Source organism: Chlorocebus sabaeus, chromosome 10 (assembly GCF_047675955.1).
Source record: "Chlorocebus sabaeus isolate Y175 chromosome 10, mChlSab1.0.hap1, whole genome shotgun sequence".
Taxonomy (NCBI): Eukaryota; Metazoa; Chordata; class Mammalia; order Primates; family Cercopithecidae; genus Chlorocebus; species Chlorocebus sabaeus.
The window spans coordinates 86,625,498-86,641,673 of NC_132913.1; the positions used below are offsets into that span (position 1 = coordinate 86,625,498).

At 39.8% G+C, this 16,176-nt stretch overlaps 1 protein-coding gene across 2 annotated transcripts in view; it reads right to left on the reverse strand.

Moving 5' to 3' along the window:
- SATB2 (SATB homeobox 2) overlaps positions 1-15,195 on the reverse strand; it is a 186,954-nt gene extending 171,759 nt beyond the window's left edge. The window contains exons 1-3 of one of the 2 annotated variants that reach the window (XM_073019896.1): positions 14,391-14,541; positions 13,905-14,014; positions 12,922-13,149 (exon numbers count right to left, since the gene is read on the reverse strand). In XM_073019896.1, the coding sequence (XP_072875997.1) occupies positions 12,922-13,090 (169 nt within the window). In that variant the 5' untranslated portion in view covers positions 13,091-13,149; positions 13,905-14,014; positions 14,391-14,541. Of the gene's footprint in view, positions 1-12,921; positions 13,150-13,904; positions 14,015-14,390 lie in introns of both variants that reach the window. The other variant, XM_007965764.3, reaches the window with a different exon arrangement.
- Between the last annotated feature and the right edge of the window lie 981 nt (positions 15,196-16,176).

Genomic DNA, 16,176 nt, shown 5'->3' on the forward strand with positions numbered 1-16,176 from the left:
GTTAAGTAAAATTTCATTCTGGAGGTTTCTGAGAAGATTTTTTTTTTTTTTTTTTTTGAGACAGAGTCTCACTCTGTTGAAAATAGTATTTAAGCAGAGATCGATTCACCTCCCCACCTTATTCTCATCATCCTCTCTGGAAAAGCTATTTGCAACTCAGAGTCCCATGTGTCAAAAAAGGAGTCAATGAAAATTGTCCTTATACTAACATTTACTTCAGGTTTTGAGCTCTGCCTAAATGTTATTTTATCTAATTCAAACAATTAAAAAAAAAAAAAAAAGCTTGATTAATTTCTCCAGTGTAGTGTTAAGGAAAGGTTAACTGTACTGAGGTCCTCTTGAAAGGAATTAATAAAGGAATCAAGTGTTCAGCTCTCAATAAGACAAGACTACCCGGATTTCTAGTGGGAATATTTCATAGCACAAGCATGTTTTCTTTGGGGAGTTTAACTCACAAAAATTATTAAAAATTGAGATCAAACACTGGTGCAGAGCCTCAAAGGAAATCATACTAGAATGGAGAGATTTTTATCAAATAAAAAACTGAAAAGTAAAGTTTTTATAGCAAAAAAATAAAAGGCTTTCTCCCTCACAAAAAGAAAATCCTACTGTCTATGCTCAGAGTTCAAACAGCAAAACATTTATGGATATTTAATAGATATGTAGAAAGTAACACTGTGCAATGAATGCAGATTTCACAAAGCCGAGCTTAAGCAGACAGGCAACTACCACCTTCGTTTCCCAGCCATTAAAAGCCACTCTCATTCTTATATTCAACAAATGCATCCATCAAGACGCAATAACAAACAAACTGGTGAAAGGGCTAACACTGAAAGGAGAAAGAGAAAAAAACAGGAGGGAGAAAGAGCAAGAAAGTCAAAATCATAGTGTGTATTCTCCAGTCCCCTTAGGGGATATGACTGAGACCTCTGGTTTGCAATACATAGGATATTATTATTGTGACTCAGATCAAGTTAATAAAACCCAGCCTACAGACCAGGGAAACCAGGGTCTGATGGAATACTTCCCAGACAAAATATTTTAAGTATATATGTAGTGCGTGTGTAATTTATAGAAATTAATCAGAAAAACAGAATAGAGAAAACTAGTATTTTTTTTTCACTTTATGGTTCTAATACATCCTCTTTATAATTTATATAATTTCCAAAATAAAATATTAAAATTAATATTTTAAAAATGAAAGAGACTATTTAAGTCTCTGCATACAAACCTCTTGGAAACCTTAGGTTCATCCTGAATATGTTTATCCAAAGGCTATCACCCAACCAAAAAAAGAGTTATTCCACTTTTTACTGCCTTTGAGAAGTGTTATCAAAGCCTAAAGTGATTTGTCTCCTGGACAAAAAAGTGAGAAATATTTACCCTAAATAAAATGTAAGATTCTACTTTCCTCAAAGAAAAACCCTGGTAGACTACTGTAGCATTTTAAATGGGGAGTAATTCCAGGTATGAACACCTTAATCTCAAAAAGATTTCATTTTCCCTAGAGTCTCTGGTTCATAAATTATTTAAGCATAAAATATAACTTCTGAGCCATGAAATAAAGGTATTGGTGTTGTCCCCCTTCCCCTAGAAGGTCAGTTTCAAAACAGTTCTATTCCGACAAGCCCAATACAAAATAACAGAAACACAAGTCAAACATTATTTCAAACTCCATATTGAAGGAGAAAAGAATTTCATCTGGGATTAACTTAATAGTATACGTTTAAGTTTGTGGGTGAACTTCAGTATCGCCCAAGAGGTAAGAGTTGTTATTTTATCTTGGCACCATCACTGCTAGATCTAGATGGAGATGATAGAAGAAACTATACATGAAAGTTTCTATGAATATAAGTTCATTTATTTTGTTAACACAAATAGGATCGACAAACAGCTATGTTTTCAAAGAGCAAGCCTGTGTTTATTCTATATATGAGAGGCTGGCGGCGAGAGATGGCTTTACTGTGTCATTCTAGCAAAGGAAGAAGAGAGCTGCATCTGAGAAGCCTGCCTTGGTTAAAAAGAACTGTCTCCCTTAAACTCACTTTCAAGCTATACATCAATCTTTAATATAATTATGTTTGACAGAATATAAGCTCTTGGCAGTTAACTTGTTTACAATAAATGCTTAGTTTGGGTACATGGACTGTATTTCAGTCCTACAAATATCAAACACAAAACTACAACAGTCCCATTATGGAGCTGAGAATTATTTTGCTATAAATCTTTTTATTGGGGGGCCAAGGGAATTACTTTGCAGCTTGTTTCCCACTAACCACTTGGAACAGTGTGAAAAAAGAGGTACATCTGTGCTCTGACCCTGCACTAATTGGAATCCTATACATTTCCATAGGAGAATGTTCAGTATCAATCCTGAACATGCAGGTCAGCCCCCAGTTCTGCCATGGTGGCAAAAAATACACATGAAACAAAACGGTTCTTACTAAAGCCATGGCATTTTCCTACAGTTCTTTTTCTTCTCAAAGTTTCTTGGGAACTAATGACCATTTGTAACAGTGTTGGCCGACTTTCAACGGTAAGCCCCAGTTTTGGGGGAGTTTATAAGTTAGCTGTAAAAACGTGCTTAAGGCTCAAACTTGCCATATGAATGAGGCTGTAAATAGAGGTAGTTTTGCTGAATATTACCTAGAGATTCATTTGAGAAGGAAAAAAGTCAGGATCACTTTATTTACCCTTGTAAAGTGGCTTTACCTGGGTATTAAACGTGTAATAACTTCCTATTCAGAGAATAATTTGCTCTTCTTATACTCCCTCGATACTACAGGGTGTGGGGTGTTCTAATACTACATTTCCCAAATCTAAAGGACAACATCTTGTCCGAATGGAGCCTCTAGGAATGCTTCTCTCCTGACAGGCACCTTCACTCACATTCTGAATACCTTCTGGTTTTCAGATGAAGACAATTTATCATTCAAAGTTTCTTTAGTGCTTTCTAATTTCCCACTTAACATGTAATTAGATTACTACAATAACTCAACTTTAACATAGTATTAATACATCAAAAAGATCATATTAAGGATCACAGTTTATTTTCCAAAATAATACTGAAAAATTCAGTCACGTAATGACTTAAGATTCCAATTTCTTTCTTTCCAGTCAATGTTACAATTACAGGTGACAAAAAATTTAAAACGTGTTTGTCTCTCAGCTTCTAATGAAGAATAGCAGCAAATGATTTGTAAGTTTCAACTGTCATGCAAAATGGTTTTATTTAAAAATTTTACCACAGGGCTTTCTTGTATACAGGGGAGAGAGACAGAAAAGAAAAATATTTCCACTGCATTATCAGCCTCACAGAACTTCCTTGTTAATACCAAAGCACTAGTTTGCAATGGGAACTAATGGAAAATTGTTAAATTCACCTAAAATAACCACTCCTTTTTTTAAACTAAAGAAGCCCTTTTAAAACCTTGACTATTTAATTGCTGTTTACTTGCGGAAGAGGGACATGGAGAAGGTGATCGTATGAAAAAAAAAAAAAAAAAAAAAAACACTTTTTTTTAATTGTACAACAAAAATTCCCTCCAAGGCAAAAAGACATTATGCCAAGTTCCACCCAGAATTAATGTTTAGGTTTAAATTATAAAGTCCAGAAGAAACGGAACCACTAATAGACCCTTAAAGCTCATGGTCTTCATCAACACTGTTAGGTTATGTAAATGTTAAAACTGAAAACCCTTTGCTGACAAAAGCATTTCAATGAAGGCACTATTAACTAGACTCTATGGATTAAAAAACTTTTTTAAAAAAGCTTTTTTGGGGCTGTTTGATATACATCCCACTCTAAAAGGGATGATAAATGCTCGGGAGAGTTCTGAAATTATGAGACCTCCATCAGGAGGATGTACTGCTTATCTTGTTTCTTTCATTTTGTCACCTCAGGAAGGTTTTTAAATATTAAACCCAAGAAACTCAGTGACAGATGAAAGAAATATTCCCCTCTAAGTCTGTCAACTGAGTAAAACCTGGAGCTCTGACTACTCTGATGGCCAACATTATTTGCAGTTTTAGTATCCCCACCACACACGGGGGGTAACCCGAGTTATCCCCACCTCAGGTATCCCCACCCTGAGCCAGGGTTCCGGGGTGAACTCCACCATCACCACCTAGGTTTCTTCAGGAGCTCACAGTTTCTATGAATAGAGTAACAAACACAGCCCAGAATGAGGGGAAATGAGCCTGATTCTTGGCTGCTGCCTGGCAGTTCATTCGGAGTTGCTGAAAGCGTAGCTCTGTGGAATGAGAGCTGGAGTCTCAGCAACGTTAAGGACATCGATTTCGTGATTCAGAGGACTGCAGGTCGAAGCAAAAGCCTCTGCAATTCGGTGACAGTCAAGTGAGTACACCTCAGGTGATGTGACCACAGAGCAACTCAGGTTACTCCCATGTGTGCTGAGGAGAAATGAGGGTGCTCACTATTAGGCCTCCACTCTCTCTCTCCCCTTCAGCCTGGTTTGGACTTTGGGAAGACGAAGAACAGCAGGCCTAGGAACCACACCTAACCCTTACTTGGCTGGGCTTTGTAACAAGAGGAACATTCATTACTTCTGATTTCCATTTACAGAGACAAAAAAAAGGAGGGGGAGAGTAGTTCCGCCTCAGGTAGAATTTAAGAAAATGGGATTTTCCTGGTCAAACTGTGTATGAAGACAAAGTCAATGGTCATTTGTAATGTCTCCTGGGCAACCACTTCCCATGGGCTCCTCTCTGAACTTCTCAGGGAAGAATGAGAGCCAAATGGTCTCTCCCCAAAACAGATTTTAGCTAATAAACACAAAAAAGTAAGCGAAAAGCACTTCAGTTTTTCTGCATCTTCTCCAAGACTAAAAATTTGTACATTGTGTGACAGGTCCACCTCATTTTTCTTAATGATGTTTTTATTATTCTTTCACTCAATTAAAGCAGAAATGGATATTGCATCTTCTGACTGTATAATTGTTATTGTAATCTGTTTTCGATCACTGCTTGGGAAATGGGTCCAAAACAACATAAACTCTCCACTGCCTCAGAAGACAAGTCATTTTCTTTTACTACGACACTTAAAGAGACATTTATCATGCTGCTCTGTTAGCATCTTTGGATTATGACAAAAGAAAGTTCTTGTTCTGTTAACCCTCAAAAAATAGTATTTCAAAAATGCTATTGCTATTTCAAGTGTTTTGATATGAATGCATCTTCTCAGTAAGCTATTAAATATATCAATGTTGCCTTTCCTTATATGTCATAATAATTGAAACAAATGCAATAAAAGTACTCAATTTTAATATAGGACATAATTGGGAAACCTAAATATACAGTTATTTTTACTTTATGTCTTTGGTCCTTTAGTCCTTTGGTCCTTTCCCAGGAGGCTTGGGCATTGTATTCCATCAAATTTGCTCTCTTTGCAAAGAAAATATTTTCTTGTGTTAAAAAAAAAAAATCAGTCACAATCAGTTATGAAGGAACCGATACACTTGCTTTCCAGCCAAATGCAAAAACAAGTAAAAGGTACTTTTTAAAGAAAGAAAAAGATATATGTGGTTAACATGATGAAATTCAAGCTGTTTCTACAACAAATGCCTGCAAATCACCTCTGTCAGATCTTAGTACTTTGAAAAGCATTTGCTCTAACTAGAGTCCCTTATTTTATATATTATATACATAAATATCTGTGTAAGTCTTCAGTCAAATAAACAAAAGAAAGACACTGAGCTGCTGTGCACATTTCAGTAACTGTGCAACCATCAGTGGGCACCAGTTACCCTGGTTTGAAATGGATCCCTTTTGATAAATAGTAGCTTGCAGTGCTTCCCCTTTTTTGATCTTTGTTGTTATTTTACAGTTTAATAACCAACTGTGCTATGATAGAACTCCATTCCAATGATAAGGCTACTAGATAAGAGCAGAACTAAATTTGCCCACACACTATTAATGAGTAACAGTACCAGGAGCAACTAAAATTGAAATACCTTTCCCCAGAAGGTTTTCCTGTCCTATATGTCATAACCATTAATAAAGAATATGCTTACTATAAGACTGACATAGTTTGCTGATAACTTTATTGCAAGTTTCAAATACTCAAAATTTCTATTAATGCTTTGATCTGCATTTTAGGCATGTGTCAAACTAATAACCATAACATCTACTTGTTTAAGTTAAAGGACATCAATTAAAAGGGGGAAAAAATGCATGCCATAAATCCTGTTGTCATAATTATATATCTAAAGCACACTTGTTCCATATTATGTCTTTTTATCTAGTTTTTTAAAAATCTGAAATAAGGAAAACTTTTAATTGAGCAGCAAAAGATACGCAAGTTGTAGAATGCAATTTCTGATGTAGCCTTTCATAATTATACTGATTTTACCACAATTCTTAAATCACTTGCTACTAAGAAGCAAAATAATTGTGTTAATTGAAACAAATATATATAGCTAGAGTTCCATAATTTTGAAAACTCCACCATGGAACATTTTTACAAAAATACTATAGCATGTTATGCTTACGGGGCTTGTTTCTACGTAAAAGAAGAAAAATAATGTTTGGTTAATTGCTAACAATAAAGAGGAACGGAAAATAGCACACTATAGTGGCTACAACTGTGCATTTTTCCAACTCTGTAAGTCCTCAACTGGTTTTTGTTTTAGTCATACCTCAGTTCCACTTGGGGCATCTACATTGACTTCGAAATATTTATCACATTACATTTAAGTAGTAGGATGATGAATCTTTTGTATATAAAAATCCATTTTTACCACAGACATTTTCAAAACCTCTATTGCATTTTAAAATAACAGGAATTCACAGCTCTCCTTACTGGCACCCTAAGTTAATGATGGAGAGCAGTGTTGATTGGAAGTGAAAAAAGACTCATACAATCAAAGTCAGTAGAGACAAATCATTCATTTAAAAATTGCCACAAAGAAAAGAATAGAAACTAAAAGGCAAACTCTTTTTTTTCATTTTTTTGAGCTAATCATAAAGGTCTCCTACTTGAAACCATTTTAGGTTATTTCTCTTTTTTTTCCCCAAAAAATAATGAGTTAAAATGTATGGGTTAGATCCAACATTTCACTGCTGTTCTTATTCTTGGGGAGTGGGGGAGACGGGGAACTTGCTGCCAAAGCTTCTGAAAAGAGAGTTTGGGCTGCTAATTTTTCGTTCACAAAATCTAAATTCCCCTTATGCATTCTCACACAACTCATGAAATAATATGAAACAGTATTATATCACTGCAAATTGAGACATTTTTATCAAAATAAAGAGTGATGATGCCAACATTTCATTTGTCATTTCCCACTTGTCACTTTTCACTGACAAACTGTTACACATACAACTTTTGTCAAATGCTCCATCTTTAAATATGTTCCAAAATGCCATTGTATCTAAGTATTCATGTAAGGAAGATAGTAAAAATTACTATGTTACCATATATTAGTTATATAGGTTTTTTAAAAGCCTACGGATAAAACAATATAAAGAATTCTTTATTAATTTACATGCTATGTAGGATAAAGTCTGGCTTTCTGAAATGAAACAAACTATGTACATATTTTACACACCTAATGTGGGATTCTTAGTCCTAAGAAACATTTTAATGGTGAGAAATTTTATTCCAACAGAAACCTAAAAAGCTTTAAAAGATAAGTATAACCCAGGAAAATAATACTATTTGTAATTCATCTAGCCCTGTAAATTTAACATGTCTTTTTAAATATATACATATATGCTAATTCTATAATAAATACTTTTTAAAAGAAAGAAAAATAAGAGTTTTAAATTATAATTACCAAACTTCACTGCTTACTACTTTGCCAGATATACCAAATAATTATTGTAGTATTGCCTAGAATAAAACTGATTTCCATATACTTAAAATGACTCAAATTCATATTCTTAGCTATCTAATAAATGATGATTAGTCTATTTTCCCCTCTCTACAGAGACAGATTGATTAAAACAAAATTCAGGAAAGAAAAGAAGAATTCAAACAGGGTATCTCATATGTACAGACTCTGCTGGTTACAACCCTCTGGGAAAGGATGATATTGCTTATTTTCTGCAGGGGTTAAAAAACAGATGCCTTAAGGGACATCTGTGTAGTTCACACACACACACACACACACACACACACACACACACTACACTACAGATGATCTTGAGTATACAATGGTCAGTGGGTTTCTGCTGATGGAACATAAGGCTTCCAAACTTACTTGAAACATCAAATTATGCTCAGGACTTTGAGGGGCGGATACCCTATGTTCTGTTTAATGTGTATGTTCCATTGCATATATTTTTTTAACCAAGTATATCTTTATTTTAATAACAGGCCAAGAACTAAAAACACTTTAGAGAAGAGTTATTTTTCTACCTCAGCAAAACTACAGAGGACATGCTAGATTGTTGGATGACCCCAAAGCTTAAGTTCATTCTATTTAAAAGATCTTAAAACCTTAAAAAAAAAAAAAAAAAAAAAGTGAGTGGGAGGGGAAAATACAATCTTTTCTCTTTTTGAAGTAATGAGTACTTCCTACAAGTATTATGATATTCATCCTTGGAAATGGAGTTTTCTCCATTTTGCCCATGTTAACAATATATTTCTAAATTTTTAAGTATTATATAATCTCTATATACACCTATCTACACTTTCATATCTGCACTCCTTTCAAAAAGTTAAATGTCTCTCTACTGTCGCTGATATGGTGACTACACCTGACCCGAACTGCATTTCTTTTCATCTAAAAGGAAGTGTTCCACATGTAGACAATTAAACTAACTGTTGTTGTAGACAATGTTCAGTTTTAAATGAGGCCCTGACTAACAATCTTGATCACATTTGCTTCCCTATTTGAATACATCAGTGTGTACTGCATAATGATTTTTTTCCCCTTGCAACAAGACAGTTATGTTCTTGAAAGGGCTGCCTGGTAGCACAAATAGGTCTACTTCGGGTAGACTAGTTATAAGATAACTTCCACAGACAGTATGCCAACAAAATTAAATTGTTATTTATAAAACATAAATTATTTTTCAGAAATAAGCAAGTTTTTTTCAAAAAAAAAAAAAAAGCAAATCTCTCTAAAAGATATTTTCAATGTTTAAATATTTTTCCCTAAAATCTAGAACATTTAACACCAAAAAAATCATAAAAATTCATGGGAAAATGAAAAGTATCAAAAAGATTTCTGATGTTTAATGCCTCCTATCAGCAAATACACCATCTGGTATATTCAAGCGCTGTTCATTCAGTTTAAATAAAGCTGTCTGAAAGTTCTTCTTTAAGCCAAACATTAAAAAACGAAAATGCCTGTGTTAACAATGAATGAAACACAACAATTTATTGCTATTAAAGCACAACTGGCCAGCACCTTTCAGCAGTCCAGGAGAAAAGCAGAATGCCTTACTTCCTCTGGAAACATGATTGGCATCACTTTCATTTTATGCTGTAAGTTGCATGGCTGAAGCAAGCATTCCATATAACAGAACATTTTAGGTACTTATGCTAATAGTGGTAAAAAGGATCATCTGATTTTTATTTTCATCATCCTTAATAATCTCTTCTTTTCCTAATCTTCAAATAGATCTGTAAGTTTTAATCAACAATTTCACAAATATAAATTTCCTCACCATTAATCATCCTTTTTCAAAATCCTTATGGAGTGAATTACTAGCTGAGAGGAGACGCCAATTCTAGTAAGTGAATGTTACCCAGCAGGGATATAAAGCTGTCAACACCATCGTGCTCTTGCTAGCTCTAAACTCTCTCCTAGCCTTCATATGTTTTTTAAAGAGATATTAGCCTTTTTTTTTTTTCCTAAGGACCTTCTATAAAAGCTGACTGACATACACATCTGAGCACTTACATTTTATTACATACATGCTTTAAAACACACTGCTCAGATAAGAGCAAAAACATCCTAGAAAGTGTTGCAAAGACAAAGCAAAACTGATCTAGTTTTTAATAGAGTCTTCTAAAGTTAACCACATAGTAAACAACACACTTTTAAGTCCCCTGTTAAAACACAACCTTAAAGACTGGTGACAGTGTATCTACCCTCTCTACTATTTAAATTCAGACACTAAAATAATGCCCCCTTTTTTATGAATACTTAGTTCTCATCGAAAAACACAGTAAATTCCCTCTACCTAAATAAGTGCAGTAATAGCAGAATTTACTACTGCAATCAATGCATTCAGAAATATATTTAAAATATATTTACCTCACTGCTTATCAAAAACAGTAAGATAAATTGCTATTTGATTAGACAACCAATTAACTTGATCTCCCTTATTTTTAAAAGAACAGTTTTTAAGAAAGAGGAACACTAAAGATTAACAAATATGTACTCCCAAATTTTTGGCTCCACTTTTAAGGCAAATTTTATTGTATCCATCTTTACACCATTGAGAAGACTGCAATATATCTGAAAATGCTAATAAATGATAAAGAGCTATAAATACTTGCATAGTTATCTATGCTTATTATATTGCTTTATAAAGAAAATTTAAACAAAAGAACATAGAATGGTAGAAATATAATCTATATTTACTCTATGTTCAAAAAAATCCTTTAGTTATAAAAAAACTAACTAAAAATTTATTTTAAACATTTTTTAAAATTTAGAATGTGCATTTTTCAAAAGGCTTGGCTTTGCTCCAAACTATATACATGGTTAAAAGTTGCAAATAATTAACATCTTTAACATACATTTGGAAATTATATAAACTTAAACTCATAAAATAATTTTGTTAACATTCAATTAGAAACCTTTGTACTATCAAAATCTTATCTTCTAATTTGTTATATTCTAAAGTTGTCTAAATTAATCTCTTTATAATTATGCTATAGAGAGTAAAATCTGTCTTTTTAAAAAAATTTAAATTCCACTAAACAACTTTAACCACTTTACTATCATGTATTATAAACAATATGTATTGAGACAAAATAATGTCATCTTTATTTTCAACTTGGGAAGCAGCTAATAAGACCTCTGCTATTACTAAATCAAGTTAATTAAGAGAAAGTGTCTAAGGCAGCTGGTTGAAACAAATCTATTACTCTTCACCAAGATAATAATTTTAGTTTATATTAAACATATAAGGGCTCAAATGTGAACTATATTCTCAACAAATTTGAAAAGCAATCACTATTTAACACTAAACGTATTCCTGGTCAACAGAGCAAGGCACTTTCTTTCATAGTTCAACATGATACAGAAGAAGGGGGGAAAAAAACTTGTTTTAGGGAAGCACAATTATTAACAATTACATTCTAAAATGTTTACAGATCCCTTTCAATTTAGTGAATTGTATTAGATCTTAAGAAAGATACCAAAATTTTAAGTCCAAGCCTTTTCTGTCCACAAAGGCCACTTTGGAACACACTGTCTCCAGGGATTTCCAGAACTTTTTCAAATATTTTGAGCACTTAGCATACCTCATAATTGGTACCATCATACTCTCTATCAATTTTTATTTCTTATATGCATATACTAAATGATTATGCCAAAAGCCTGATATTATTTGCTCCAGTATCAGGACAAATTAAGAAACCTCTCTTTTTAAAAGTGGGTCACAGAACTGTTAAGTTTTCTTTTGCCTCAATAAAGTATATTTTCAAGTCCCAAAAAGGGGAGATAAGGCAGAATCCATCACCAAATTTTTTAACTTACAACACTGAAAGGATGAATGCATCTCAAGTGAGATGATTAATATGAAAAACTGAGACAAACCATCCTAAGTATTTACCATGAAGAAACAGAAATTGCAAATAAGTAATAGAAAAAACTACGATTTTATAAAACATATGTGTTTAGCTCTTTAAAGGGAAATGAACATTTTTAGAGGTAAGTAACTATTTTGAAATACATACAAAATAGACTCTTATAACAAGGGGGTGGTAGCTTATCATTAAGGTTTGCCAAGGTTTTATATCATTTAAGGCAAGTTAACATAAGTATATTAAATGGGCTATTGTTGAAATTATTAGAGAAAAAACGTTAGAAGCAAAAAAAAAAAAAAAAATTAAACTAGTGATTTATCCCAAACACACAGAAAACCTGCATGCCATGTAGAATTGTGGATTTTACATGTAAAAGACAACTAAGCAAATGGCATACAAACTCCATTTCAATGTTTAAATTTCTCCCATATCTTTATTTTGTATGATTGTTTTTCCTGACCACTTTAAAAGAAAGTAGTTGCTTCAGTAGTAAAAACTACAAAAGATTTTCTTTAAATAAAATTATTAATAAATTATTGGGAGGGGAAACTGCATGTAGTTGATAAGGCTACTTTCCTATTTTTATCTGTTGTCCTATAACAAAGTTACAAATGCATATGACTAAACTATAGACAACTGCAGCATTTAAGCTTCTAAGGGCCTGATGGATTCATGGTGATTCTTTATTTCCCACATTTCACGTGGCAGGAAATATTCCCAGTTGTTACTCATCTGTCTTGAAGCACTGTCCTCACTACAAAGTAACATCAACTCTCCTTGTCCCTGTACTCGCCTGAGCATTAACAACTATTTTATTCCCTAAAAGCGAACGCACGTGAACTTCATCCCTACAACAGACACTCTGAGGCAAGGCAAAAGAGTTAAATCACTAAAAAGCTCTCTAGGAAAATCTAGAAACAGTTAGCTGGCTGTGACATAAACCTGCCAACACCTCAGCACACAGTGGCAAAATGCCCAAAAAATGCCACCCTCTGGGTAAAAACCACTTTCTTGTTTTAACTCGAGATGAAGCTACCAGTTGCAGATGAGAGGCGACGGGGGCATTATTTGGCAACCTGGAATTCACTTCCTGTAATCCTACACCGCGACAGCGCCTAATCAACCTGAACCCTGACACCCAGGCCATTATCACTGGGCCGCGGGCTGCGCGCCTCCCTGCTTCGGGCTGTTACCTCCCACGGCCTTGGCCACGGCGCCGTTGGGCCTCCCGCGGGCTCCCATGGGGCTGCCGTTCTGCTCCAGCCGGGCCACCTTCACCGGGGGAGGCCCCTTGACGTCCGGGCTGCCGCTCCGCCGGTCGGGGCTGTCCCGCAGACACGGGCTCTCGCTCCGCCGCTCCATGCTGCTCCGACTCGGAGACAAAGTTCCCACCGGCAGGTCGCAATAAAACGCACAGGGACCTAGGGAGGGGGTGGGGGGAGGAAAGGGGGAGGGAGAAAAAAGAGGGAAAACCGCTCACACACGTGATAGACGTTCAGGCCAGTGGCAGAGCGCTGCACCACAGCCACACAAACTTCCTCCCACGCTGCCCGAGGGGACCGAGCCGGGAAGCCGGTCCCAACCTTACACTGGGAGGCCCCCGGGAAGCCCAGCGCCTCGGTTCGGCGCCTCTGCCCAGTCGCAGCTCCCCAGAAGTCAGCCCTCGGGGTTGCGGCCGGGGTTAGCACCCAGGGGAGCCTAGAAGTGGTCCATTCATTGGGACGGGGTTGGCATAAACCGTTCCTGGGTGCGACAGCCTAGCCCGTCCCGGGGTCAGGATTGTGGAATAAGTGAACTTCATAAAAAGACGTTCCACCCACTTGGGAAGGGAGTGGGGGCTGTGCGCAAGTCCATAACCAAATTAACCACCCGGTAAATGCGCTGTGAATAGCCAGGCAGGAGCCAAAGGCCGGGCGAAAGAACCCCTTGAATACCCGCTTTTTACCTATACAGAGCAAGTCCTGAGGTAAGCACACACCTGCATAAAATCAACCCTAATTCCACATTAATAAGCATCCGAAAACACTTGGAGGTATTTATCAGAATAACCTCCATCACAAAGGCGGGCGCTACAATCGTTATTATTTTGGAGCGTTCTTATCTTCATCTGATCCCGAGTGCTTTTTTAAAGCTCTTCAGTATAAAACACAAAAGCAAAAAGCATTTGAATTCTTACTGCAAGAGCAGCCTTCATCCGCCCCAATTTTAACATCGCTCCAGAAAGTTTTCCTCTGGGTCACTAGGTTGGCAGTGCGCTCCCCACGGAAGCCGCAGGTCTCGACACCCCTGGATTGGGGGTTGGGGGGGGCAGGGAAGGAGGGGAAACACCTGATGAAACGGCGCTCGCGTTGTCACTGACACCCGCAAGAAGCAGGACCCCGGCACCGTACTGCGTGCGCGCTGGGAATCCTGGTGGGCGCTCTCGCTGCGCGAGCAGCGTTGGCGCCACGGGTCAAGGAGACAAGGTGGAGGTGGCAGGGGGAGGTGAAAGGAAGGATGCAAGATGAAGACACCGAGCAGGAGGGCTGCGGGCGAGGGTTCCGCCTGCATTCCCCGACTTCGCGGTCCGAGAGGCCGAGAGCGGCGGGGAGGGAACTTCGTTGGCCCTGGGCTTCCCCGAACTACCGAGCGCAGCGCGGGAGCCCTCGCCCTGCGTACTTACTGCTCACGGTCTGTCTGAAACTTGGCTGGCTGGGGCTCTGTCCATGGAGCAAAAGTAGAGAATCCAGGGTGGAAAGTTTCTGGTGCTTGGCTTTGCGGTGTTCTCCTAGTCTTCTTCCTCTTTACTCCTTTCCCTTCCCTCTTCCCCAGGTCCTAACGTTTAAGGTCCTGGGTCAGGGTGTCTTCTTCTGGTGCGGAGATGGTTGTTATGATGATGATGGGGGGAGGGAGGAGGGGGAGGAGGAGGAGAGGGAAAGGACTCCTCCAAAGGGACACCCGAGCGAGCGGGGGAGGGGACGGCGGAGGAGGGGGGAAGAGAAGGAGGCTGAAAGAGCCTTTTCACACCTTCGGGAAGGAGACCCGTTCTGGAGAGAAAGGGCTGAGAACCCGGAGGCAGCGGCGCCGGGCCGCGGCTGCCGGTTCGCAGGGCAGCTAGCTCGCGAGGAGGCGCGGCCAGAGCGGTGGGACCGGTGACACCAAGAGCCGAGAAGACGCAGGGACCCGGGACCGCGCGCGGGAGGAAACGCGGCGGCCGCCCAAGCTGTCACCTCCAGCCTTTCCCCTCTCGGCCGCTTCTGCCAGCAGCCAGAGCCGGACTCACTGACAAGCCGCAGAGAGAGACACACTGAGAGGGAGATGATTATTAGTTGCGTTGAGTCATCAGGCAAAGTGAGTCCTTTTGGGTTGTCCTCGGTTTCCGATTTCTCCCCCTCCCCCTTTCGGTCCCCAGATCTAGCGCCTTCAAAATAATAATTTGGGGTGGGGGTAGGGGAAGTCTCTGGATTATTTCGGGAGGGGGGTGGGGGGGATGGATCTAAACCCAAGCCAGACTGGTCCACCGCAAGAAAAGAGGGGAGTGGGGGGCGGGGAGGAGGGCTGGGGAGGTTGCGGGGGGAGGGGGGCCCCGCCTGGCAGGAAATTAAACATCAATCAATCAATCGCTGTGAGCACGGCGACCCAACGGCGGCGGGGCTGCGGAGGAGGCAGAGGGACAGGCGAGGGGCGGGTGGGAGGCAGGGAGGAGGGAGGAGGAGGAAGGGGAGAGTCGGCGGTCGGAGCGGGGTGACGAGGACCTCGTGCACGAGGCGGCGAAGGACCGATGGCAGAGGACCGACTGCGGCGCGAGGTGGTGGCCGCGGCCAGCGGGTGGGTGCGTCTGGGCGCAGGCGGGCACCGGGGCCCAGGGTCTGGTCCTCCTCCTTGTGGCGGGTCCAGGGCGCGGTCGCCTCGCCCAGCCCCTAGGCGCACTCGTCCCGGCGCGGAGGCGGCGGCGACAAGGCAGTCGCTGGGTGCCGCGTCTGCCGGCGGAGACGCAGACCGACGCGCAAGAGGCGACCGCGGCTGCCTCGGCTCCCAGCTCTGTTAACTGCGCGGAGTACTTTCGACTTTGGAGATAGGAGGGCGATCGCCTCCCCCACCCACCGCCTCCGCCCACCACCCACCGCCTCCGCCCCTCCGAGCAACTTTTCCCGGTGCCTGCGAGCTCCCCCTCCGCGCCGAGCCGAACGTCCCGGCCCGCCGCGCTTCGTGCCGCCGCGCGCGCAGGGAAGGCCGCTTCTCCTTCAGAGCTGGCACGGCCGCGAGTCCGGAACAATAGCCCGGGTGTCCCGAATGGCAGGAGCATGGCCACTGCCCGCCGGGCTGTGGGTGGCACAGGAATGGGGGTTGCGTGGTGGGTGCAGAGCGGGGTGCATCCCTGGATGGCATCCCTGGAGCGCTCCCCGCTCCGGCGACATCGCGAGCGGCGCAAACCGGGCCGCCTGGAGCCCGTGACGCGGTGGTGGCGA